This window comes from Cyprinodon tularosa, unplaced genomic scaffold, assembly GCF_016077235.1.
Source record: "Cyprinodon tularosa strain WSP-4 unplaced genomic scaffold, ASM1607723v1 ctg99, whole genome shotgun sequence".
In the NCBI taxonomy this organism is placed as follows: Eukaryota; Metazoa; Chordata; class Actinopteri; order Cyprinodontiformes; family Cyprinodontidae; genus Cyprinodon; species Cyprinodon tularosa.
The window spans coordinates 1,221,068-1,248,661 of NW_024039773.1; the positions used below are offsets into that span (position 1 = coordinate 1,221,068).

Here is a 27,594-nt window from a genome sequence, read left to right on the forward strand (position 1 = left end):
ATAAAATAGTGTTCTTAAACTAAGGAAGGTGACTGTTGGATTGTTGCATCTCTATTCAAATGTTTTAAAATAAGTTGTTTAACTAAGACATCCAGGAAGGTCTAAACTAAAGATTTACATCATTTAATAAATTTAGCTGTATTGAATCTCTCTCCAAAACTGAAAAGGCATTGATAATTGATAAACAATATAAAAAGGGTAATACATTATTCAATTAAATATTTTATAAATAGGTTTTCAAAAGAATAAATGGATCAAAGGTAAAAATGATTGAAATTTTTGGGATTTAAAATATGATTGGAATAAAGTAGGTCATTTTTGATATTTAGTGACTCATGTAAAACAGGCTGATCATTTTTTAAGGTTTAAAAAAAATAGAAAATATGATGATTGAAATTAAATTGGTCTAAATTGGAGATTTACAAATTAACGATTATGGAACTGCTTCTAAAATACAGTTAAGTTTTGGGTTTAACATGATAGGAAACATTTATTTCTCATGTAAGCCTTATATAAAAAGAGGGTCAAAGGATTGATAAAATACAGCTCCAAAGTAGCAGATTTATAATACAAAAGGAAGACAGTGAAGCTGTCATAAAGTGTCGGATCAATCATTAACCAATCAACAGGGTTCTCCCCATATGAGCTCCAGACAGGACGGATGTTTCCAGGACCTGCTACCCGCATTCCAGGATGGAAAGGTAAGCTTGCACATTTATCTCATAAAGATTTCTTCAATGAGTTACAGGTCCTGGCAGCGGAATTTACAAAATACCAGACGACACAGGAACGTCCAGGCTCGGGATCAGTTCAGGAAATCGACTGGGTGCGCCTGATGGTCATCAAAAGAAAGTGGTCTGAACCTCGCTTCGCCAGACCATACCGAGTCGTGGAGAGTACATCTCATGCTGTCCGTCTACAAGGGAAAAGGAGACATGTGGTTCCATTGGAGTCAGTGCACAGCAGCTGAGGAGCCACAACGCACGCTGCAGGGCATACAGGAGAATCTACAGGTGCTGGTCATAAAATTAGAATATCATGAAAAAGTAGATTGATTTCAGTAATTCCATTTAAAAAGTGAAACTTGTATATTATATTCATACATTACATACAAACTCATATATTTCAGATGTTTATTTGGTTTAATTTTGATGATTACAAATGACAACAAATGAAAATCTCAAATTCATCATATCAGAAAATTAGAATATTACTGAAGACCAATAAAAACAAAGGATTTATAGAAATGTTGGCCAACTGAAAAGTATGAACATGAAAAGTATGAGCATGTACAGCACTCAGTATTTAGTTGGGCCTCCTTTGGCCTGTATTACTGCAGCAATGCGGCGTGGCATGGAGTCGATCAGTCTGTGGCACTGCTCAGGTGTTATGATAGCCCAGGTTGCTCTAATAGTGGCTTTTAGCTCTTCTGAATTGTTGGGTCTGGTGTATTGCATCTTCTTCTTCACAATACCCCATAGATTTTCTATGGGGTTAAGGTCAGGAGAGTTTGCTGGCCAATTAAGAACAGGGATACCATGGTCCTTCAACCAGGTACTGGTAGCTTTGGCACTGTGTGCAGGTGCCAAGTCCTGTTGGAAAATGAAATCTGCATCTCCAAAAAGTTGGTCAGCTGCAGGAAGCATGAAGTGCTCTAAAACTTCCTGGTATGTGGCTGCGTTGACCCTGGACCTCAGAAAACACAATGGACCAACACCAGCAGATGACATGGCACCCCAAACCATCACTGACTGTGGAAACTTTACACTGGACTTCAAGCAACGTGGATGAAGTGCCTCTCTTCTTTTCCTCCAGACTCTGGGACCTTGATTTCCAAAGGAAATGCAAAATTTACTTTCATCAGAGAACATGACTTTGGACCACTCACCAGCAGTCCAGTCCTGTTTCTCTTTAGCCCAGGCAAGACGCTTCTGACGCTGTCTGTGGTTCAAGGGTGGCTTGACACAAGGAATGCGACAGCAGAAACCCATGTCTTTAATACGTCTGTGTGTGGTGGTTCTTGAAGCACTCACTCCAGCTGCAGTCCACTCTTTGTGAATCTCCCCCACATTTTTGAATGGGTTTTGTTTCACAATCCTCTCCAGGGTGCGGTTATCTCTCTTGCTTGTACACTTTTTTCGACCACATCTTTTCCTTCCCTTCGCCTCTCTATTAATGTGCTTGGACACTGAGCTCTGTGAACAGCCAGCCTCTTTAGCGATGACCTTTTGTGTCTTGCCCTCCTTGTGCAAGGTGTCGATGGTCGTCTTTTGGACAACTGTCAAGTCAGCAGTCTTCCCCATGATTGTGTAGCCTATAGAACTAGACTGAAAGACCATTTAAAGGCTTTTGCAGGTGGTTTGAGTTAATTAGCTGATTAGAGTGTGGCACCAGGGGCCATCAATTTTGAACCTTTTCACAATATTCTAATTTTCTGATATGATGAATTTGAGATTTTCATTTGTTGTCATTTGTAATCATCAAAATTAAACCAAATAAACATCTGAAATATATGAGTTTGTATGTAATGTATGAATATAATATACAAGTTTCACTTTTTAAATGGAATTACTGAAATCAATCTACTTTTTCATGATATTCTAATTTTATGACCAGCACCTGTACAGTCTCAACCTGCGGTCGAGGAGTGTCTGAGGCACATCACTGCGCGGAGGAGGATCTGCATTTCCGGGCAGAAGTCTGCCGAAACCACTTCATTTTCCTGAATTACAAGGCTTAAAAGGCCCGGATAGGCACAATAATCCTGTTCCGGTGTCCTTCCATTGAGAAAAGGAGATTGCACCCTCTCCTTAAACTCACTGTTATATTGGCACAATACTCCAATTTTCAGTGAGCAACGGACACTCAGGTGGAAACCTGAGGTTTACAACTGAGGAGGAACGCGTGAAGGATCAGGCTACAAGATCATCATTAACTTATCTTCTCTTTATTGCGTGTTTTCGTTTTTTGCGAACTCTTTAAGAACATTCGTTTTCTTTTTGCGTGTATTTTTGGATCGTTTCCTGACGAAGAATTCATATTCATTTTTGAAAGACTATCGAAGGAGCATAGAGACGAACTCTAACTTCTTATTGTTGAATTGTGAAAAAAAAAAAAAAAAAAAGGTCTTTTGTAATTTTTATGTGTTTATGATGTATTTTTTTATGTTGGTATTGTTTTGTATTGACAAATTGTAATTTTTGTGGCGAGTATTGTCTTTTAAGTCTGCTGAGCATTTTTTAGTAATTTCGAGATATCTTACTCTGGTTTTCTAATTTTATACTTGGGCTGGTATTTCTATTGTGTGTTTTCTTCTATTGACATAACGGAGTTTTATGATTTTTCATGTTTGATAAGTGAAATGTATTTTTAGTTTAGTTTTTACTGGTTAAAATTTTGTGGTTCATCAGGTGAGTATTAAATTGTTGGACAGCGCAAGATACATTTGATAAGTTTAGATAATGGAGTTCAGCTTCAGACACATGACCTGGCAGTGGAACTAGGAGGTGCTGTTTAAAAAGGGGACTGTTATAAAATTGGGCTAATGTTTTAGTTTTTTAGTATACTAAATAGTTTTTTGGTTCCTCTATTAGAAGGCTTAATCAATTTATTTGTGAGGTCTGTATGTCTCAGACCTCAAAACGGGGACTGTTAAAGAAAAATGATTATTTTTTAGACTTTAATACAGTTAATCTTATGGCATGTGTAAACACTCTCACTTGAACATATTTCTTAATTTTGAATAAGGCTGTGTTGATGATTTAAAACTACTAATGGGTAAGTATTTAGAGCACCAGGCAATAGAATGAGTATCTCCTGGGGGGTGAATAACAGTTAAGCCTGCAGGAGAGATTTCTGCTTGGTTTACAGAAGGTCAAAAGTCTTCCAGAATAAACAACCAGGGATGGTGTGAAAACTGAATCAGGAAAAAGGCCCCCGCATTCCACAAGCTGTCTGTGGAAGCTTATCTTGTGTTTTATGACTTTAAGAATTCTAGATGCCAGGACAAGCTTTCCGCCTTTTCTTGTTAAAACAAAGAAGCAAATGACCCCAGATGTTTGCAGTAAATTAGGTAAAGTTTTAGGCAGTGTCAGAGATGGCTTTTGGTTGGAGGACCGAGGGCCAGCCCTTTTTGAATGGATTAGATACAAGAGGATAAAGCTTTCTAAATAGAAGTTACAGATCAGATTTGCCCTTGCAACTCTCCAAAGATGTCTCTGTAGTCTTTGCTTTCTTTCCTCCTATGTCAGGTAATGGAATGTATGTCTCTGTTGTTCTGCAGTTTTGTTGTTAATTCATAAGCTGTTTTTTGTTGGATTAAATTCTGTGATTCTGTGACGTTCGCATATCTTGCTGGTTTTCCTTGGGGGCCACACGCAGCTCGCTGAGCGCACCTGGGAGAGGAAGAGAAACACCCAACCTTTTTCCAAAGTTAACTATTTAGAATATTTTCTTCCTTAACAATGTCCAAAGTATCAACTATTCTCATTAATGTGTGTTATAGGAATATATATCTGGAATTAGACATTTTGAACAAGGAATGCTGTAAAACAGAATGACTTTGAAAAACAATCTTTGCAAATTGAGGAATTAAAGTCAAACAATTCACTGAATCTAGTTTAATGAGTAAAATTCTTTGTATTCTTGGTATACTGTAGCATTATGGTGCATTCCCAATTGACATATGCTACATAGAAACATTGAAAACATTTGGTTTAGTAGACTATAGATGATCTACAAGCAGGGCTGTGATTACCTGAACCAGAGGCAACATACGAATGGGGACCAAGGAGAGCGTAAATACACCTTTCCATAATACTGCAAGCTGTCAGTCACTCAACTTTTTTCACAAGCGATAATGAATGTAGCCCTCTCCTTCTGCAGAAGCCGTTAAAAAATCCCTCTTCTGTATGGACTCAGTTTCTCTTTTATGAACCTACATTTTTGAACCTAACAGTAGTGTAAATGGGGTAAATGTTAGAGAATCTTGAAAAAAAAATTCTGTTTCCAAATTATGATGTGGATCATTGTCAAAATGCATTGGATTTTTCCTTGGCACGAGGGACACCTCTGAAACAAATTTAATTAAAATCATGTTATCCTGTACACAGACAAACAGAGACACAAATTCTCCTAAAAACATAACCTCTTTGGCGGGTGTAATGAAAATATGCATTTAATGTTTTTGTTCTAAACTTCAAATGTTTATTCCTTCATAAATGTTAATGTTATGATCCTGCCCTTTGTGGACTTTTTGAGTTTTCATCTACATTTTAATTTATGTCATTCTTGGTCATCGTTTCTTTTTCATTTTGTTTCATTTTAGTTGTTTTCTTAATTTTAAGCTGTGTTGTGATCCTATAGTAACTCTCTGTTGCCCCCTTGTGCCCGTCTCTCTTCCCCCTAGCTCCCTTCTAGTTACTTCTATCCACACCTGCTCCGTATCGGCTCATTAGCCCATTCCTTGTTCTGTTCCCTATATGTACATCAGCTCAGCAGTTCGTCATTGCTGGTTTCTTTGCTACCATGTGTGTTTCTATGACATCTCCTAAATTTTCTGTTTTCAGTCATTTTTATTTTTGGAATTTTTTTCTATTGCATTTGTGATTTTTATTAAATCTACAAAAGCGTATCCCTGCTTTCTTATTTGGGTCCTCAAGCAACTTCTACCAAAGCCTTATTACCTAACCCTAATTTACTAAAAATATATTTTTAGGTGATTGATTGTTTTAAAAATAATAGTTACATTTATTAATAAAATTGTAAAGATCTCAGAATGTAGGACCCAGAATTCGAGGCGAGACAGGCAGTGGGAAAGTTCAAAGCGTTTATTTAACAAAAACAGGTGCGCGGGGCTGCTCGTCTGCTGCGGGGCGGCTCTCTGATTCAAAGTTCAGTCCGTTTGCGGAGCTTTGACCGCAGTTGCGGCGGGAGACGCCCCCAGAGTTCCTAGAGAGCGCGCAGCAGACGCCGAGCAGCAACAGAGTCCAGAGGGGAAATCCAAGGCCGAAGTCAGACGACAGTTCCAGGTTCAGAAGCCGGTAGAATCCAGGATCAGACAGGACAAACAGAGCAGACAGGGGCAAGGCAAAAAACTCGAAATCCTCAGGGTGGAAACTGGTCAATATCAGGGAAACAGGCAGACTACAGATTGCTAGGGAACGTATCTCAAAAACACAAGAATAACCCGGCGCTGATGGGAGGCAAACACACAACTTAAATAGTAGAGGAACCAGGTGGAAATGATCGGCAATAATCAGCCGCAGAACCAATTAGACAGAAAAGCAAGGAGCAAAGGAAAAAACCAAACCATCAGCGCCGAGATCATGACAAAAATAAATGATTTCTACAGTCCTACTTGAAATAAGAGCTGTGAAATTAAGGTGGGAGAGGTTGTTTGAACTCAGTGAAAGGCTAGTTTATCTCTTGAAGAAACTTTGTACTAGTGTACAATGCTCCAGGGTACAATGTGGGAGCAGGACTTTGCAAACAAGCTGAGTATAAAAGCCAGAGAACGATGCCTTTGCTCACATTTCCAATCACAGACACAATGACTAAGGTGAGTTATACTTTGCAAAAGCAGAGAAAACTCTACCGATCGGATTAAACAATTATTTCTCAGTTGAAGGAAATATATTTTTAGAGAAATAATCTGTTTAATTATTTTAACAATAATGGAAATTTCATATATTTAACCTTTGACTTTCTTCTTTTGTTTATTTTCTATTTTAGATGGTGCTTTTGCTCCTGTTGGTGACAGCATGTGCTGCCAGTCCTCAAAGTAAAGAATAGATTTTTATCTTTAGAAAGTCGTTTCAGACTATATTAAAACTATTAATAAAAAACTAATTTTAAAGAAAGTATTTTACTGTTGACAAAAATATTTAGGAGATGGTTAAAGAAATATGTCTTTCATAAGGAAAACATTGATGTAAATAAGACCTTAAAACTAAACTTGAATATATTGAAAGTTATTTTCAATATTGAAATTCCTACAAAAGATCCAAACCTTTTTTTTCACTGAATTTGTTTTTGGTTCAGCATTTATCTATTTTGTTTATTTAAATCAGGATTTACTGTAATTCACAATTATTTTTTTAAGGTCTTTCAGGTAAAATGTTCATCTTTCCACAAGAAACTAACACGGCATACGTAAAGTTAACAACATCAATACAAGACCTAAGCGCCGTCACCGTCTGTTTCAGGTAATATTGCTTTTGTGAATTTGACAAAGACATGAGACCTGGGTGTTTTTTGCGAAACCACAATGTAAATATGAATATCTCTACTATGTGTACAGGTCCTTCACAGAACTTAAAAGAGATCACTCGCTGTTCTCTATGTCCCTACCCTCTGCAGATAATGCCTTTCTGATCTTTAAAAAAGCTCAACGTGACCTCTTTCATTTCGCGGTCCAAAATGAACTTGTACAGCCTGAATCTCAGGACTACAAGCTGAACATGTGGCAATCTATATGTGGAACATGGGACTCCTCATCTGGACTCACACAGATGTGGTTGAATGGAAATCCATCAAGCTTTAGATATACCACCTCTGGAAACAATATCAATGGACCAATAAGCATTATTTTAGGACAGGTAAGCTTTTAACTAGTACATATTGAGCACTGTATTCCTTATAGATCAATTATGATGACTTCTCCAGAGCCTAATATCGATATGGAGTCAGAATTCTGCCAAAAGGGCACATGCTTAATACTTATTCGAGCATTTTTATTTAAAACATATGCATGTCAACTAATCTCCATGTGCATTTTGGAAAAGGCCCCCAATATGTCACATGCATAAGTAAATGCTCCTCTGCACTCGTAGCTTATATGTTGGTGAAGATTCTCGGTCATCCAGGTCACAGTCATTCCAAAAAAATAAAAACAATACACTCGACTTTGTTTCCAAGTTTCAAACTTGGAAACAATTTCTAGAATTTTTTTTTTTTTTGGTAAATTTTGGATGATTACGATTTTAATTGTTTTAATTGAAGTATTAAAAACTATATGCATGTATTTTAAAATAGGTTTACTTTATTCAAAAATATATTTTAAAGAAACAAATATTTAGCCAAGAATAAATACATATTGAAAAAAAAATGTAAACTTAAATATTCATAAGATAAATCTAATATAAGATAACATAAACAATGATTGTTCTGATTTTTTTATCAGTAAGAAATGTACACTTACACATATATTCAGTCCAAGTGCAAGAAAAAAGCTTAATTTGCTGATTTATGCAATTTATCAGTCAATAATTATTTTTCAATAATATTGATCTTCTGGGAAGTTAGTGTTTTGTAAACAGCAGCTGTTGAGAGCCCAGTTCATGTCAATATAATGCAGATAAACTCATGTGCGGCTGAAGAAATCGACTGGACCAAAGGTCTACGGTAGTTGCAAAAATGAAAGCAGAGTCCAACTTTTCACAGAGTGCTTGTTGTGTTTCGTTGTACAGTTTTGGTAGCGCAACCTCAGCAAATATTTGCAACTCGGTGGGTCCAGAGATGGGGGATCTGGAGTCATGAAGTCATCTCTATGTCATGTATTTGTTCTGACCAGGTGAGTCCGATCTGCAAAGGTTAAAGCTGTCATGTCGGGTTTTAGGTTTCTAACCCACATGCAGAACACCACGGAGTCAGAGTAAAAGTTTAACAGTTTATTTGGAAAAAGCACAAATTTATTAGGCAGATACTGGAATCAGATCCAGGACTGGTCACACAGGGTTCTCTGCAGAGAAGGACAGTTGGGTTAGCCAGGAAGCTAATGATCTTGTATCTGAGATGATGTGCAGGTCTGTACCTGTTCAGAGGTTCTAGCTGAACGGCAGAGGGAGGGAACCAGAAGGGTCCAGAGACTGAGCGACGGCAGAGGGCTAGGCAGCGACAGGACTTGACTTCAGACTTGTTAGTGTTCAGAGTTTCTCCAACTTCTCTTCTTGAGGGCTGGCAGGCAGATTCAAACAGTTTGATCTTCAGGTTTGTTTCTGAGAGCAGGCAGGCAGGATTTCTGTTGAGTAGCTAACTCTTCCAGAGCTCCAGGTTTCAGTCAGGTTCTTCCTAGGAGGCAGAGAGGACAAAAACTGATTAGGTTCAAAGTCAGGTTTTCTGGGGAGTCAGAGAATCAGGCAGGCGGGTTGGCTCAGGCTTGCTAACCGTAACTGGCTTAACACTCTGGCACTGAAGAGTAGTCCTGCCGCTGGTTATATGCTGGTCTACCTGATGAGCAAATCAGCCGCGGGTGTGGTAGTCAGCTTCCGCTCCAGGAGACCTAGGGCGCCCTCTGCTGGAGAAAAGTAGACAGATCTCCAGATCCCAACAAAAGCAGATTGGACTCACCTGCTTCAGTGGCTGGGTAGAACAAATACATGACAAAGAGATGACTTGTTGACTTGAGCCGGCCCTCATTTCTCACACAGACATTTGTGCTGCCTGTAACATACTGGGGGATTCATGGTACTGATCTGAATACATAGAATGTTCAAAATGTGCATGGAGAGTAGTTAATATGTGAGTGTTTTGAATGATACTGCTTGTAAGATTATTGATTACATATGTGCCTTTTTTGGAAGAGTATGGAGTTTATATTAGGAGCAAAATGTTTGCTTTGATATTAACATATCTTAAGGAATATAAAACATGCATGTGCCATATTTTGTTTTTTTCCTGTTTAGCACCTATTAGATATCATTTTTAATACATCCTCTTTAGTGAAACTTCAAGATTGTTGTTCTTTTAAGCTCAGCTTTTACTGTAGCTGTTGAATTGTCACAAACTTCTAAAGATGTAAAATACTATGATGTTTTAAAGTTTTTTATTCCATACCTCTGCCTTTCCTACAGGAACAAGATTCATACAGTGGTGGTTTTGACGCCACTCAATCGTTAGTTGGAATGATGACGGATGTTCATATGTGGGACTACACCCTCTCCCCATGTGATATCCAGGGCTTTATGGAAGAGAAACACTTTCCTGAAGGGAATGTCTTCAACTGGAACTCTGCAGAATTCCAGATTGAAGGAAGAGTGCTGATAAAAGATAAACAGCAGTTTTGCCAGTAAGGGTGTTTCAGCATGAAGGTCCATATACATATGAAGAAAAATAAATTGTTGTGATTAGGAGTTAAATTCTTTTGATAAAATGTATCTTTTTTTTTATTATTTTCATTGTAAGAACAAATGTGTTTGTAATTCACATAACTTGTGATTCACCTACCTTTCTATTATGTTATCACTATATGTCCAAAGTATAAACTATTCTCATTAATGTGTGTTATAGGAATATATATCTGGAATTAGACATTTTGAACAAGGAATGCTGTAAAACAGAATGACTTTGAAAATCAATCTTTGCAAATTGAGGAATTAAAGTCAAACAATTCACTGAATCCAGTTTAATGAGTAAAATTCTTCGTATTCTTGGTATACTGTAGCATTATGGTGCATTCACAATTGACATATGCTACATAAAAACATTGAAAACATCTGGTTTAGTAAACTAGATAATCTACAAGTAGGGCTGTGATTAACTGAACCAGAGGCAACATACGAGCTGCACCAAGCAGTGTAAATACACCTTTCCATAATACTGCAAGCTGTCAGTCACTCAACTTTTTCCTCAAGCGATAATTTGACAAAGTTTTAAATGATGTTTAAAAAATGGCCGAAATGTCTTCAAATTACATCTGACCATGTAATTTCCAGCCCCATTATTGTCAGAAAGCAGTGTTGGTATGGAGGACCCGAATGCAGAGACGAGTTGGCTGAGATGAATTTAAGTGGTTTAATTAAGGTTCACAGGCACAGAGGCTGGAGTAAAAAAAATCCAACAAAATAACTCATGAACCAGAATCTAGGAGACATCAAGGGGAAACCAAAATCTAAGGACCAGGAAGATACGAGGAAGGCAGGCAGACAGACAATTGACCAAAGGTTAGACTAGAAGTAAGACGAGGATCCAGCAAACAGGAACTGAAGAGGGAGGGCTTTTAAAGGGGACAGAGACAGGGAGAGGGCTAATGAGGGAATTGAAAACAGGTGAGAGCTGAACAGAAAACAGAGCAAGAGAAAGAGGACACTCCTATCACCTGTCGCAATGCTAACCAGGGTTTATTGGTTTGCAACTCCTGTCCGGCGCGCGGATGACGTCACACACGCTTTGTTCTTAAAAAAATATGAATATAAAAAATATAACCGCGGATGTCTGGGGGACAGTCTTATGAATGCTGGCGTACCATAAAGAATAAATTATGAACAGTTTAGTTTGTGCCTTCATGTCGTTGCCCATAGGAAGACGTTACTTAGATATATCAACACAGAATATCTTCAGAACAGCTTCAAATGACTCAAAACTAATATGGGTGAGAAGAACATGATGTAATAACGCAAAATTAAGGGCCAAATGTTAAAAAAAATGGCGTTCCCCTTTAGTTTGACAAATACCAAATGATTGCTGTTAAAAGTCCGTCTGTTTGTTTAGTACCACATTACCCATGATGCATCTGTTCATTTTGTAGTTCTAATTTCACGTGGCTGAGCAAGTTGTGTTTTCCATGCTTCTTGGTGGTTCGGTGGCACAAAATAGCATCCACTATTAATCCTTCTTTAACCAAGTGTGTATGAAACCTGTGTGCGTTTTTACGATGTAAGTATGCATTTTAGGTCAGATATTGTGTTTTTCTGTCAGTTATTATCCCAGGAGGTTAAATTGTCCTTTAGTTTCTCTGGTTACTGACAATACTTATAATAACTCAAGTTCTTAGTGTCAAGTTGTTCTTTTATTTATAGATATGTATCTCACACAGAGCTGCAGCTTCTGTCTCTCATACACTTAAATTACAGACTGCTGTGAGGGACCGGAAAACCCCCGCTCTATATTCTGTTGCTTTTCAAAGTAAAAGACGTCACATAGCATTACACCACACTTAGTTACACTTTTATTAGTAAATTTTATTATTAAATGAGGGCATTGCCGTTCATTTCATATTTTCCGACGGTTTGTCAGTTAAATGTTTATTACGTTTGACCAATAATGCATGTGTGATGTTATGGCGCCCTCCAGTGGATTTCCTTGGTATTACAAGCCAATTTCTACCCGTATCTGTATGCACCCGTTTTGCCTGCATGGCTATAAATATGTATCTTTATTGTTTCAGATAACCACACATCCATATATATATAACCCTAAAAAAACAAATATAAACCTCATCATCTGTACCATCATCTCCAATGTACCTGCTTCTATTCCATTAATAAACCTTCTGAGCTGCACCGATGGAGTTGACATATTCCTTCTGACCAAGGAAGATTCAACTGATGAGATATCTGGAATTAGTGCAATTTAAACGTACACAGTCTTCTACAATTGCTCTGGTGAATATTCAGCACTCTGTGCATATCGAAACACCACGTGGGCTCCTTTAAAAAAACCAAAAAAAACCCACCCATGTAACTTTAGAGGATTGAATCTGTTGATGAAAAAGTCAAGTGATCTAAATAATCAATTTGCAGCAGTCAAGCTTCCCTTAAACAAGAGAGCTAACTAACCCTATCTTACCCTTACCTGCGGCCAAGGCATTAGCCATTATACAGGCCAGAGGTTGACGTTAAGGATTTTTACCACTTGCCCTTCGGGCAAGTGACTTTCACATTTCATTTGCCCAGAAACAATTTTTACTTGCCCAGTATAATGTTTGATAAATATAGTTCCTAATATTCATTTTTGTATATATATCAATAAAACATGTTTGTTTTTTACATTTTTTTTGTAATTCAGTATTTTTTAAGTTTCCAGGTTCCTGGTGTGTATCTGCATGCTTTAAATAATGAACTCAAACCTACATTACCGTGTTAACATGCTTTTCAATCCTTCCTGCACATTCTTTTCAAACTAAACTTTGCTTTAAACTGCTGTGTGCTTGGAAAAATATAAATTGTAATGTTAAAAAAATCTAAAAAAAAAAACTTGACAGGTTAAAAACTTAAGATAAATAACAAGACAGAAGTCAATGTCCCAAATGAATAACTTTTATTTTAGAGTCACGGTATGTTTATAGAAGATAATACTATAAATATTATGTGACTTTTCTATAGAATCATTATACATAGTTATTTTATTCAGGGTTTCCACAGTCTGACATCATTTCAGAATTCCCTGCCTTTTAACCGACTCAGGATTAGTTTTCCCTGACAAAATAAATGCAGCAACAAGACAATAATAATAACATAACAGGTCACCAATCTAACATGTTTAGCTCTATAACATTTAAATGCACCTCTATGTCTAAGAGAAAAAAATGTAATGAACATTTATTAATGTATGACCTGCATCACTGTACAGAAGACTGCCATATGATAGCGCTTTCTAGCTTGTTTGGCGTTTTGGTAACAACATCAAAATTACCGCTAGGTGGACAAAAATCACGCCATCTGGCGGAAAATCAACCGGCTTTTTCAAATCACGCGAGAATGTGTACAAAACAACAAAAATGGTGCCGGCAACGCTTGTGGGTCGTTTTCAGCAAATGTCGGTGATTTTAAAGTAACTTTGAATGATAAATAATTTCTTTTGTGACCACTGCACTTGCCCGGGGAAATGCAATGAAATTTGTACTCTCCCAACAATCAAAACTACTTGCCCCTGGCGATCGGGCAATGGTTAACATCGAGCCCTGCATGCTATCTGAATAGTACTGGCAGTTAGGAAGGAGTTGGACCAGGAAGCAGCATTTTCCTTCTTTTATTGTTGCACTTTGTTTAGAATTCAGCTTTTTTTTTATTAATGCATTTAAAAAAAGAAAAGCATTGTACATTAAAGAAAAAAAGAAATGCAAAAGAAAGAGTTTAAGATTTAACTTCTATTCATTATAAATATCCTTTTTTTAATAAGTTTGCTATTTAAATCTGAAATTGACTCAATATACAGTTAAAATCCATTATAAAGAGGCAATGGCGTAACTATCGGTAAGCAGAGACTACAGTTGCTTCACTGACACCTGCTTGGCCCCCTAGGACGTCTCTTTGCAGATGTAATGATGGGAAAATTTCCTCTTAAACCCACCTGATACTAGTTTGACTGACCGGACCTTATTTATACCCCAACATATGGCAGATTTCAACATGATGGTGAGCCGTTTAAATAAAGCTACACATAGAAGCATGTAAAGGGATTACATAAATATTTTTGTATTCAGAGCATAAAGTTTAAACAGTCTTTTTGTTATTAGAGGAGAACAGTGTGGAAAAACAAGTTTTTGCTTCCTTTAAAAAAGAGATACATGAGGGTTTAATCATAATAATTTTACATTTGTTCATATAAAACTTGGCCAACAGTAGCAAAAGATTACAGAAGAAGAAATGGTGAGAAATATATTTTGTAATTTCTAATAAAACCTCCTCCTTAAAATAAAGTGCATTCAGTCTCTTTCAACACCTCCCTTGCCGCCCGCTTGTGACGTGTCAGAGCTCGCGCGCCCGGTGCTAGAAATTCCCGGAAGTTGCTTCTTCTTTCATGTGCAGCAGGGGCGCGCGAGGTGCGATGCGCTCAAAGCTTCTTCTGTCATGCTTACCTGCGCTCAGAGCGAGGTGGTGAAAGAAAGGAAGGGGGGAAAAAAAGGACAAAACATGAAACACGGATTATAGCTTTGCAGAGGTCAGCTTAAAACCAGGTAAATCAATTAAAGTTTATTATTCGGTTTATTTTAAACGTTTTTAATTTTCCCACGGTGTTAAAACATTCTCTCGAGTAGTTTCGTTTGAATCCCCCCAGGGGTCAGGTTTGTTTTTACTACGTAATTCGTGAATTTCTTAACTTGTTCTATGAGCTGCATGTTTCTGTATCCGGATAAATGTTGGATTGTGTTTTTAAAAGACACAGCCTGCCTCAGCACTGCACATCTCCACCTCAACAGCTTCTATACACAGCTTTTTAAACCTTAAATTGAAATATCTCTGAATAAACTAGTTATTTAGAGCTTGGTAACTTTTTTTTCCTTCTTCCTTCCTTTATTTCTTATCATATTTTTGATTCCATCTGTTCCTCTTTGTAACAAAGTGAGGTTTTGTGTTTAAGCAATACGCATGCAATGACTTGTGCCAAGTATGGAGTAAGATAACTGTCAATAAAAGTCTAAGTAAAAAAAGTAACTAAATTTAAGTTTTTTTTAAATTAAGCTTTTTTGCATTGGCTTCTTGTGTCAATACATGCATTCATGTGAAATCAGATTTTTAATCTGTGGGAATAAAGTTTTAGGAATAAAGCAAAAATTCAGCTACAATTATCACATTTAAGTACTAATCTACATCCCCTTTAAAGCCCGGACCATGAAATAATTGGCTGAAAATTCTATTTTTTATGTACAGTTGTCATTGATTATTATACATTGTGTTTAAGTTACATTTGATTGTTTATTTGCATACATTTTAATACATTAGGCATTTCCGTATAATCTCTTATACGTTTTCTATATGCTACGTGTGTCTGAATGTATAAGTCAAGGTTTTCAAGAACAAATATATCAAACTAATGACACTAAAAGCTCCTGTATCAAATATGATACACTGGGCTTTAAAGGGTTAAAGCTGTTACACTCCTTACCAGTTGGTGGCAGTAAAACACCTGAAGGTTGATCGCCAACCACCAATGACACTGTTTCGTTGCTGAAATGTCGATTTCAATGCGGGTTCAGTAGTTCAAAGATTGTTACCACATATCTCCATGCTTGTACTTGTGCGTTCATGTTCTTGTGTCCTCGTGAAACGTCATCAGCCTCAGCCCTCGTACTGTTCCACTTCACTAGAACAAGAAGACCGAGAACGGCCAAAGTCTCCGGATGTTGTTCTCTTCCCTCCCTTTTTACCCAGCATGCATCAGAGCAGACTTGTCCGTTTATGAGACTAACAGCTGTCCCAGCATGCACTGCGGCAGCAACAGCTTCCAGGTTAGCGCTCACAGAGCTCAGAGTATTAAGTTAAAATTTCTCTTTTCTGTTGCTGTTGTTCAATAAAAGTACGTTTTAAAATCCTTGAGGCGAGAACATTATACTTTTAAGCGTCACTATATGGCCCATTTACCGATTTAATGCATAATTAAAAGAAAAATTCTGATGTTGAGAGGACGGTGGCAGCTAGCGGGCCTCCGATGCTAACCGCAGCCAGGGCTAACGTTAGTCCGTCTGCAGCAGCCCTCTCTCGGCATAGCATTGTGTGAAGTACCGCTGGCTCAGATGGAGAGTTTTTTGTTTTATTTGGAAAAATGTGTCCATTACTAGTATTATTCCCCCACTAAATGGAAAAAAAAGAAAACCAAGAATTTATTATTTTCTAGTGACTATTAATAACAGGAGGTGAAATGCTAACCTGACTCCGCCAGATGGATTTGCTCCGCATATCCATCTGGAAACCTTCCGTAGAAGTAATTTTGGGAAGGGGCGAAAATACTGGTTAGCTGATTGGCCTATGTTGGTGATAGACGGGCCAAATAAACCAATCAGATCAACGAAGCATATGACGTACTAACAGAGCGATGATGAAGAGGAGCCAATTGATAGATCAAACTCTTGCCGAAACCAGTCGGGAGAAGAGCAAAAACATCTTTTCCTCTGAGAAAAGCCTCCAGAGCAGTGTTTTGCTCTTCTTTCAGTGAAGAAATACTCTGTAATTCCGATAAAACTTGCTCGATAGCCACGCTAACACTAGTTTCGTCGGCTGAAGCCGCCATGTCCTTTAGACTGAACTGTCGCTCTTCTCGTTGCGTCACACCTCAACCCGCCTCAAAGCCAACGCTGATTGGACGTTCGTTTGGTGAACGGCTCCAAATTTTCTTCAACGGAGAGTCTCCAGACTGATCTGCGAGTGAAACCTTGAAAGCTCGCGAGATCAGGATGGTCTCACGAGGCTAGTGAAATGCAGCGAGTCCAGGACATACTTGGTGAGGACACGAGTCCGTGTTCACGTTCTAGTGAACTGAGAAAAGGCCTGGGTTTTTGGTCGTCTCATATAAAAGAAAGAAATGTAGGCCCTTTACCGCCACCAGCTGGTAAGGAGTTTAACAGCTTAAAAAAGGGTAGATTTGTACCTGTAAATTTGTGATAATTGATTTGTAAAATCGGGACTCCTACTCAAATATTTTTTTTCTTAATAAATCTGTGATTTGTGCTTGTAAAATCGTGATTCTACACTTAAATTAGTGAGTTGTGCTTGTATTGTTCCATGGTTGTATCTTTCTATCTTGTTTTCGTAACTTGTATTCTCGCAGATAAAAATCAGATGTTGCATGCATCTATGAGTTGACAACAATGAACAAATGCAAGTCTTAATTTTTTTTATGTTGTTGAATTTTATTTACAAGTTCAGACATCTATGGGCACTTTTTTATTAAGTTACCTTCCCTCATAAGCCAAGCATCACAGAACTCAGACTACAAACTCTGAGCAAACTAATGACTGTTAAATTTTTCACATTTCTGCCCGATCATGTTTACATTCTTCCTGCCAAAACGTGTTTCTTCCTTAAACACAACTAAGATGATGGTGATAGGTTTCATGAGAATGTGTCAGCCTGTCAGCAGCTCTGCATTTATTGCTACCGGGTTACAAAAGGAGATCTGCTGTTGGTGGTTTTTCCGTTTTTTTTTTTTTGCATCTGCATATCTTTGAAATCTTGTGTCATCAACGAGCGACAGATCGAGTATAAATAGAACAGCCGCCTTGGGATTACAGGTGTTATTTTTAGTTTTTGACACCTTGTCATGTGTTTAACGCACCACCCATTGTTTGATTAAGTAAGCTGGCTTCCATTTATAGATATTTGAGATGTAACCTGCGACTTTGAGATAAAACTTTAATATTTTAAGGTCAAAGGTGGCTGCAGAATGTAGGTTATGATACTCATGTGTTATATCTTCTCAGTACTGTCCAAATTTTTACCAAACCAGTAGGACTTTATTGTTTTTCTCACACAGTTGCCCTTTGAAATTCTTTAAAGTCGTTTTGTTTTCAGTTTGCTGCTTCTGCAGCTTCTTTTTTTGTCCACAAAGGCTGACAAAAGGGAAAGAAATAGCAACAAAGCTGTTAGTTTTACCGCACCTTAAACACTTTTAAACACTGGTCTAGTCTAAAATATGAGAAACAGGAACAAACGTCCTTTTTTTAAACATGCTTTTAGTCATGATGCAAGGAAATATCTACAGACGATGATTAATGCGTGGGGAAGGTTATCATTGGTTGTTAGCTTCCCTGAACGTTCCTTCCCGTTCTCGCTGGTGTCGGGGTCGCCTCTCTTCACGGTCAGCGTCTCAGCAGCAGGACCGCAGCAGAACAGCTGCCCTGACTAGAAGATTTTCATAAGGAAGTGGTAATTTGGGGTTTGTACAGGAAATGTGAGTCAACTAATTATAAGTTTTGTTTTATTAAGAGTGTTGTTTTCATGTGCTGCATTTTCTGTGTCCATATGACAGACAGGGGCTTGGTGTTCTTAACTATTACTATTACTTTCTTGATGTGAATTTAGCAGCTTTCCTGTAATAGTATGTCTTGGTTTTAAGTACCAGATATTGCTAGAAGTCATTAAATGATTATTATTTTTTTAAATTAAGGCCTTAATTGCCATTAAAATGAATTAAATCTGATTATTGTAGCATTTCAAATGCTTTATATAAAACAAAACAAAAATAGTTATTAAAAACTATTTTGTCAGATATATCAGATATAACTAGTTCCGCGTGTTTGCGCAAAAGTGCTGCTGGTTGATCGTAAAGCCGTGTGTTCAGAAAAGAAGTTCGAGGCTGAGGAAAACTAGAGAATGGGGGGAAAATGCAAGTTTCAACAAAAGTGGCTGGAAAACGAGGAATTTTGGACATGGCTGCAGCCTGTCCACAGTAAAGATAAGAAAGTATGTTGCCATGTTTTATAGGGATGCACGATATAATCGGCCCCCTATCGTTATCGGCCTGTATCGGCCTTAAAACTGAATATCGGATATCGGCCACCCCACCGATATTTAACCCGATATTTGATCAGCTTCTGAGTTTCTAAAGTCTAAAAAAAAAAAAATACTACTTCTTCTTCCTCAAAAACTTCTTTTTCACAGACTTAAAAACTTCTAAAGACGAGGGAAAAAATATTGATCCATTAAAATATCCCAATATCTTCATATGCTGATATATTGCCATTTAAAAACACCATATCAATCTCTTTTACTAATGAAATATTGCTATATGTCATCGTTATGCTACGAAATCCCCCGAAAATTCACAACATTTTTCCATATTTTTATATGTTGATATATTGACGCGGTATCGATCTATTTTATTAACAAAATCTCACAAGAATTTGCAAAATATCACGAGAGTTTGTTACAGAACAATGAAATTTCCCGAGATTTTGAAAGTAAAATAGATCGATACCGCGTTTTTAAAAATCAATTTGATATCAGCATATGAAAATATATTTGAGTATATTATTTTTCAAAGTGTATTTTCAATGACTACTTATTTTTGTCCAGCTTTAACATCAGTATCGATATCGGTTATCGGCTACATGAGTTTTAAAATATCGGATATCGGCCAAAATCCCAATATCGTGCATCCCTAATGTTGACTTGGGTCGCGATACAATATAATCACGATATTAATATATCACAAAATTAGGGGTGGAACGGTTCACAAAATCCACGGTTCGGTTCGGTTCACGGTTTTGTGTTCACTGTTTTCGGTTCGGTATATGTTGATTGTCACACCGAAATCCCATAAAAATTAATGAACGGGAGCCACAGTGGAGGCTGTAGGCTTTGCTTTGAGCAGGCGGTCTGGAGCGCAGCGGGGCGGAGCGCTGACGGAGTATGTGGGATTTCGGGGTTAGCCTGACATGTTGGTCATGTTGCTGTTAGCATAAACAAAACGTGTTGCACAATGCTTGCACACTGTTGCACTTTTATCCACAACTTTATTTCCGCCGTCATCGTAGGTAACTCTAAATGCAAAGCGGTCCCATACAGCAGACCTATGAAGTGCTGCTGGCGCGTCTTCCAACTCCTGTTCTTTCCCACTCGCCATACCCACACAATTCTCCACAACAACTGATTTTTTTCTGCTACACCCGGCTACGCTGCTTCGCTTCTTCTTCTTCTTGTTTACTACTGGTGGTTGGCTTTGGTCGCAGTACCGCCACCTTCTGCTCTGGAGTGTAAACGCTTCGCCTATGAGAAAAAGGAGCAGCGCATGAACAGAACGAAACACACGCGAACCGAACTGAACGGTTCGGACGGTTTTCATAAACCGTTCCATCCCTAGTATATATATATATATATATATATATATATATATATATATATATATATATATATATAATATACAGAGCCATGGGTTCTTGTTGATGGCATTAAAAGTATTTTCTAAACGCATTAAAAATCATTCAATTAGAGTCACTCATTCCTGTATAAACCCTGTTTCAGGTTCTTAAGTATTTTAAACATTTACAGAAGTTTATTGAAAATCTCTCTGGACCCCGAACAGCTTATCAGAGGTCTTCCTCTGTAAGGCGATGACACAGGATCTAAGCGGTTAGCCGTGTTTCCTGACTTCAAAGATGTGAGTTTAAAACTGGGTTGTGGCGTTTCTATTTGCGTTTGCTTCAGGGTGCTCAGGCTTCCTCCCACAGTCCACCAACAGCTATGAAAGAATAACACGTTCAACTAAATTAGGATGCTTTATTGACACCCTGGTAAAAATGTGCAAACTTCTCATTGCAGTTGTACCTTTTTGCTAAAATTTAAGAAAAGCTTTTTGGTTTTAAAACATGTTTTGGTGCTTATCAAAGGGATCCTCGACTAGTTGAACAGGTTGGCTTAAATATGTTGTAATTTTCCTGTTAAATTAAAAATGACTGTTTGATACTTAAAAAAAACTAATAAGTATTTAGAAAAATTACACTTCTTTTATTTAATTTTTCACCCCTGGAGTTTGCCCCTTTTTTCACTAGTTGTGACTAGTGACTCCGCCTCCTAACCAATCATTGACCGACAGTACCCTGACCCCGTTTTTTCAGCGCACAACAGTTTGAACCACAAGCAAGCAAGGATCTGCCTAAGAATGATAAACTGTTAGGCCGTTATCAATTTATGTGATGAAACAATTTTTTTTTTCTGATAAAACATTGTTAGACCGTAAATCAAAAGTTTATTATTCTCTTACAACCCCATCATCCAGCGTTTCATTCTTTCTCTTTTTTATTCGGTTTCTGTTTTTTTCTGCACCGTTTTAGTGATGCACTTTGATTTTTGCGAATTTTTGAAAAGACCCACCCTCTCTACTTAAAGGAATATTACACCCAAAACATGATTAGCCTTCATTTTCTACTCACCCCCATGCTGAACAACACTCTGGAGTACTTCTTTGATATCTCAAATGCATCTGGAGATCTGGGAGGCTTCTTGCTGTCTGCTGACATTCAAATAATGGAGGTCTATGGCGCCCGAGGCAGAAAGGTCCATAAACGTCCACAAAAAACGTGTCAATATTCCTCCATACTGCTCGTCCAATGTATTCCAAGTGTCCTGAGTGGGTAGCATCCAGAATTTACTCGAAACGAAGTCATTTAGAATGTTTTTAGAGCATAAACAGTAGTGTATAGGATTTCCTCAAAGCACGTTCACGAGTCTACGGAAACCGCGGCAGACCAAACCAGATGAAAGTGCGCATTCAGCTCGGCAAAGAACTCATGCTCTTCCTCAACACTGAAGTCCTCAGACATTTTTCTTTCGTTGTTTCTTTCTTTGCACAGGTAAACAGCACATTTCTTCTTCTACGCTTGCATTATCGGTAGAGCAGACACTGAATGCGCACTTTCATCTGGTTTGGTCTGCCGGCTTCCGTAGCGTTGTGAACGCGCTTTTAGGAAATCCTATACACTACTGTTTATGCTCTAAAAACATTCTAAATGACTTCGTTTCGAGTAAATTCTGGATGCTACCCACTCAGGACACTTGGAATACATTGGACGAGCAGTATGGAGGAATATTGACACGTTTTTTGTGGACTTTTATGGACCTTTCTGCCTCGGGCGCCATAGACCTCCATTATTTGAATGTCAGCAGACAGCAAGAAGCCTCCCAGATCTCCAGATGCATTTGAGATATCAAAAAAGTACTCCAGAGTGTTGTTCAGCATGGGGGTGAGTAGAAAATGAAGGCTAATCATGTTTTGGGTGTACTATTCCTTTAAAAACAAAAAAAAAAAGGGGGAAAGAAAATGCACATGTACAACCCTGTACCTGCTCCCAAGAGGGAATGCTTATTAAAGACGTGTGAGAGCGTGCAGGAGCCCATATCTCCTCGTGCACTTTCTGTTTAAAAGTTGCTGTTTGCATCGTTCATACAAACTTACTTTCCCAAAAGAAGATTTGCAATTTTTCCACTATGTCAGACTCACCATGTCAGGTAAGTGAAAATGGGGATGAGAACGTAGGACGGCCTTATGTTGATATATCACCAGGATAATTTACAATTAGGAGCTTATTTTGATGATCTACCCGGAAAAAGAACAAAGTCAACTGTAGCTTTAAAGATGATAATGGTGATTACTTTCAGCTGCTTCCTCATTCAGGGGCCACCATGACATTGCAGACTTGTTTTTTTTTACACCGGTGTTACCACTACGCCACAGAGGGACATATACCTCGAGAAGGATAGAAATGGAGATAGAGGGGGAAAAATATTAGTTGTGGTTGGGAACATTAAGCAATGTGGTCAGACTCCTCCCTCTCATGACCCTGGCCAGGAGTTAAAGGGGTGATAGAATGATTCTATACGGTATTTGGTCCTTAAGGTCTCTGAATAGGGTGTGTAACATTGGTTGGGCTGAAAATGGCATATTTCCTGTTCTATGAGCCCTAATGCAGCCTGGTTAAAAGCCCTAGAAAGAAACGACAGGTTTTCTTCCTTTTATGGTATGATCATGAATATTTAGATGAGCTGTGCTCTGATTGGTTGGTTTACAACGAGCAAAGCTGCTGAGCAAAGACGCATCATAGCAACAAGTACTCACTCACTGAAACATCAGATTGTTGATATGATAGGTTGACCAGACGTCCTCTTTTTCCTGGACATGTCCTACTTTTCACACCTAAAAAAAAAAAAAGAATTTCAACCCCAGAACTGATGGTTCGATTAGAAAATGCCCGGTCCGGTCCAGCCGCGGCACAGCGAAAAATAGTGTCCTCCTTTTCAGAAACCTAAAACTGGTCACCATAGATATGCTAGCGTTGCTATCAACAGCTTAGCAGCAGAATCATGCTTCCAGCTTGTGGTTGCAATGGCCATACGGTCGGAACAGCAAAACCTGCTTTGAACTCTCCAAGATTTTGAAAGCTGTCTTTGATAAAATGTTTCAAGCAAATAAACAGCTGAGCATCAAACTTTGCAGGGATCTTCTGGTAGAGAAAAATAATCCATGCCTGTCGAATCTTCAGATCCTTGGCTAGACTGTGAAGATTTTCCCCCTTCTCCGTGCAGCCCGGAACACAGCTAGGGCCCTATAAAATCCGTTTTATTTTTCCCAAATTCCGTTTTTTCCGTTTTAAATTTTGCAAATTCCGTTTTTTCCGTTTTTAATTTTTGCGAATGCCGTTTTTTACCCTTTACTGTTAATTCAGTCTTAAAAACAATGTGCTTTTAATGTTAATGATTCAAATTTACACAAATAAAATGGGAAAAAAACACATTTAGTCAGTACTTTTACTGCATGATGCAACATAACACTGCACTCTAAGTACGAACAAAATATTAATGGTTATGAACCAATGGGTATAAATATAAGTGCTCCATTAGCTTTTTTAAGTAAAAAAAAAAAAAGGACCTCTCAATTTCAGAATTATAAAGTATTTCATAAAGAATCATATTTTCCATACAGTACATTAAAGTGCATAAAAAACAAGGCAAAATACAGCAAGTATGTAAGCAAGTGTTTCTCAACTTTTTCGCCGAAAGCGGAGCTGTGGAGAGCCGCTTTGCCATTTTTTCAATGTTTTGATGGGGGGAGGCTGAGCGGAAATGACGGAGCAGGAGGGGTTGTGTCGCCCAGATTTGCGTCCCCCGTTGTGCATTTCACCCCGACGTACGTTCTTCTCCCACACAAAAACAGAACTTCATGTCAAATGTAGAAATTCCGCGTTTACACTAGATCCCGCGTTAATTTGCCAATTTCACGATTCCGTGATCGCGAAAATTATAGGGCCCTACACTGCATTTACTTCCATGGCTCTGGCTCATTTTTAATAGAGAAACTGCCTGCTTTGTAATTCTTGGAGAAGTAAACCCAACTGTCGGCTAAACTGCTGTCTTCCATCTGCCTCTATTCATGTTCTTGGGCCGTGAACCAGTGGCTGGTCTGGATGTCAATTTCGTGGCGTGACAAACGTACAGGCCAGAACCAAATAAGCCAACATCCCCGCATTGACGTCAACTCTGTGCTTCGATCAGATTCGCCCGTTTTATGGTGGAAGTTTAGAATTGTGAGATTTGCAGAGAAAGGAGGTGTTGATGGGGTTTGAACTTCTTTAACAGTTACAGCAGATGGATGAAGAGATGGATTCTACTTGGAGATCTGGATCTGCATTTACCAGGGTTCCCAGGGTCCTTAAAAAGTCTTAAAAGGCATTGAATTCTTCAAAATAAAACTAAGGCCTTAATTGGTATTAAAATCTCTTAAATGAGTCTTTCGTAGGTCTTATTTTTTTAAAACATCATAAAAAGGATTATTTTTGTTACAATTTATTTTTGTAATCTAAATAAAACATTTACCCTAGTTATATCTTCGCCGCTATTTATTTCTGCCTGCCCTTTTTACATTTCTGTAAGTTTGGCAAAGTTTGAGTCCCTACTCGCACACTAATGACTTCAGACTCTCCTCTCCTCCTCTAGATTCGACCGATGCAATAAAATGCTAACCAACCAATGAGCAGAAGTTGACTCTAGGACACGCCCCCTCCTCATTTGCATAATTAGGCAGAAATGTAAAAAGGGCAGGAAGAAATAAATAGTGGCGAAGAAATAACTAGGGTGAAAAAATACTAAGGAAGAATAAAACAGACAAAAATATAACATGCACATAAATAAATACTTAAAAATATAAGTAATTAAAAAATAAAGTTGAAGAATATAAAGGACAAAAAAATAAATAAGGTAAATATTAAAAAGGCGAATAAATAAAGAAGCTAATTAAAAGAGTTATATACATTTATAATTTAATTTCTACTTACATTTATCTGTTGATTGTGGCAATTAATTGTATGCTTGTTTATTTATTGAGCATTTATTTATTTGTGTATTTATTTTTAAATATGGCAGAGTTGGTCCTCCATAGAGATGTCCCCAGATTGGATTTCAGAAATCTCGTCACCTCACAGTAAAAGCCTGCTTGGCGCATGTCTGATGGGAATATGAACCAATATATTTACACAATCAGTTCTGATCATACATGTCAAACTGAAACCTTTCAAAAAATACCGGGGGAAAAAAGTTATCTTTAAACTAGCAACCCCCCCCTCATACACTGGCGTGTGAAAATGTCAGAAGACGTAGGCAGGTTGATCATTACTAAAGCAGTCATAAAAAAAGATGCGTGACCAACCTTAAACCCACTGAGGGGAAGTTTTTAATGACTCAGAGAACCAGGTTGCTTTAAGCCCTTAGGGTTTAAACGTTTGGACCATAATTAAGGGACCATGCAGAAGTACTTCCCTTCATTACACAGCAGGTAAAAAATCCTAATGACTAGATTTGCTTTAAAGTTGCAGACACCAAAGACATGGACTTTGCTACCTCCTTCTACTTACAGTAAATGTGGGATTGTTCTTCCTGGAGGCAGGCATTAATGATGTCATTTCCTTCCACAGTTGAACATATATCTCACTGACCGATTCGGATCTCCTCATCTTCAGCCATGGCAGGGAAGGATGCTTTGAATCGCTCTCATGCCACTTTTGACCTCTTCGTCCAAGCTAAGACCTGTCAGGAAGTGAAGCAGCACTTCACAGAGCTCTGTAGGCAGCTGCAGCTCGATCCCAAAGATTACAGGAGTTTCTACACCAAGCTAAAGGAGAGGCTGAACTACTGGAAGGCCAAAGCTTTGTGGACCAAGTTGGACACAAGAGCCTCACAGGAAGATTACCAACAGGGAAAAGCCTGTGCCAATAACAAGGTATTACAGTTATTTATATTTCTTATAAATTAAAAGTATACTTGCATATGTGTGTATGTATGTGTGTGTGTATATATATATATATATATATATATATATATATATACACACAATACACTACAGCTAGTGATGATAAAAAACATCTTAAACATGTTTGAACTTAAAAAAAAAATTTCACACATTTTTCTATTTTTCTACTTTGGTTCATTTTTCCTTTTGGGTATTGGCAAATTCGAATATTATATATATAGTGTAGCGAGATTAACTGTCAGAAGGTTCTAGGGTTAATGCTATGGGGTAATACTACAGAGGTAAACGTTCAAAGCAGAACTTCAGAATCCGAATAATATGATTAACTGCAGTCGCTTTGGGATGTTACTTAATGAGGATTACTTAAGAATGACTTTAAAGAATTAACCAAGAGGGTTTTTATCGCCAATTATACCATTATCATGATTGCATCACAAACTATCGTGATAAGATTTTAACGCCGTATCTCTCGGTCCTAATGTAAAGCATAACATTGTCAATGGTTTGTTTTTAGTCTTCCTTTTCCTTCTTTAATGGTGGATGAGGAATATTTTTTCTGGTGCATTACCGCCACCTGCTGGTATGGAATCTCGAAACGCCTTCATCAGGGGTTTCGAGATTCCTACTTGTACATTTGTGATTTCACTTGTACTATCTTTTACCCCATAACAATTCTCTTGAGACCTTTGATATTAGAAATGTTATCAAGGATTTTTTTCCGGTAGAACAATAAACCCATAAAAGTTTCAGAAAACGGAAACACTACACATGAAAGCAATAAATCTTGTTATTTTCTTTAGTAATCCTATTTTTAAATAACACTGGCCTCAAAACATTTATGAACCAAGTATTACTCACTTTTTTTCTCACAATCAATGTGTATAACAAAATGTAAGATTTATAAACCTACAATAACATAAAAATCTATAAAAAAAAATTGTGAAGCTGCTGCTTTTCAAGCTAAAATAAGCCTCTGTGCCTTTATTTATTTATTTTTTCAGTCTTAGGATTTGAAATAAAACAAAATGAGAATCCAAACTTCAAAATAAGAGGAAAATATTTGAAAAAATTAGGTGCTTGCTGGGTCCATAAAATGAACTGGTGGTGGAATTGTGGAGAATCTAAGCTTTCCAACGATGTCTAACATGTCTATATTGGTAAGCGTTTGGAGAGGTTAAAAAAATAAGGTTTGAGAAAAAAAAATTGTTTACTACTTAAAAAATAATTATTTAAATAATCAAATCTAAGAAAGAATTTTATTTTTAGAGAGTAAATTTTGAATAGTTTCATATTTGGATGGCATCTTTTTAAAAATGTCAATGTCCTAGGGTGTGTTTTCTTGCAACAATAATGGAACAGATTTCA

General features: G+C 37.7%; 2 protein-coding genes across 3 annotated transcripts in view; both read left to right on the forward strand.

Annotated features, from left to right (window-relative positions):
• Positions 1 to 6,447: 6,447 nt before the first annotated feature.
• Positions 6,448 to 10,396, forward strand: LOC119777199 (jeltraxin-like). The gene is made up of 5 exons (XM_038276005.1): positions 6,448 to 6,559; positions 6,733 to 6,781; positions 7,103 to 7,205; positions 7,301 to 7,598; positions 9,852 to 10,396. The coding sequence occupies exons 1-5, from the start codon at positions 6,518 to 6,520 to the stop codon at positions 10,068 to 10,070; spliced, it is 711 nt and encodes a 236-aa protein (XP_038131933.1). The 5' UTR covers positions 6,448 to 6,517; the 3' UTR covers positions 10,071 to 10,396.
• A 4,119-nt stretch (positions 10,397 to 14,515) lies between these two features.
• Positions 14,516 to 27,594, forward strand: part of mical1 (microtubule associated monooxygenase, calponin and LIM domain containing 1) — a 53,039-nt gene continuing 39,960 nt past the window's right edge. Inside the window, exons 1-2 of one of the 2 annotated variants that reach the window (XM_038276027.1) lie at positions 14,516 to 14,674; positions 25,895 to 26,199. In XM_038276027.1, the coding sequence (XP_038131955.1) occupies positions 25,942 to 26,199 (258 nt within the window). In that variant the 5' untranslated portion in view covers positions 14,516 to 14,674; positions 25,895 to 25,941. Of the gene's footprint in view, positions 14,675 to 25,894; positions 26,200 to 27,594 lie in introns of those variants that run through there. The other variant, XM_038276028.1, reaches the window with a different exon arrangement.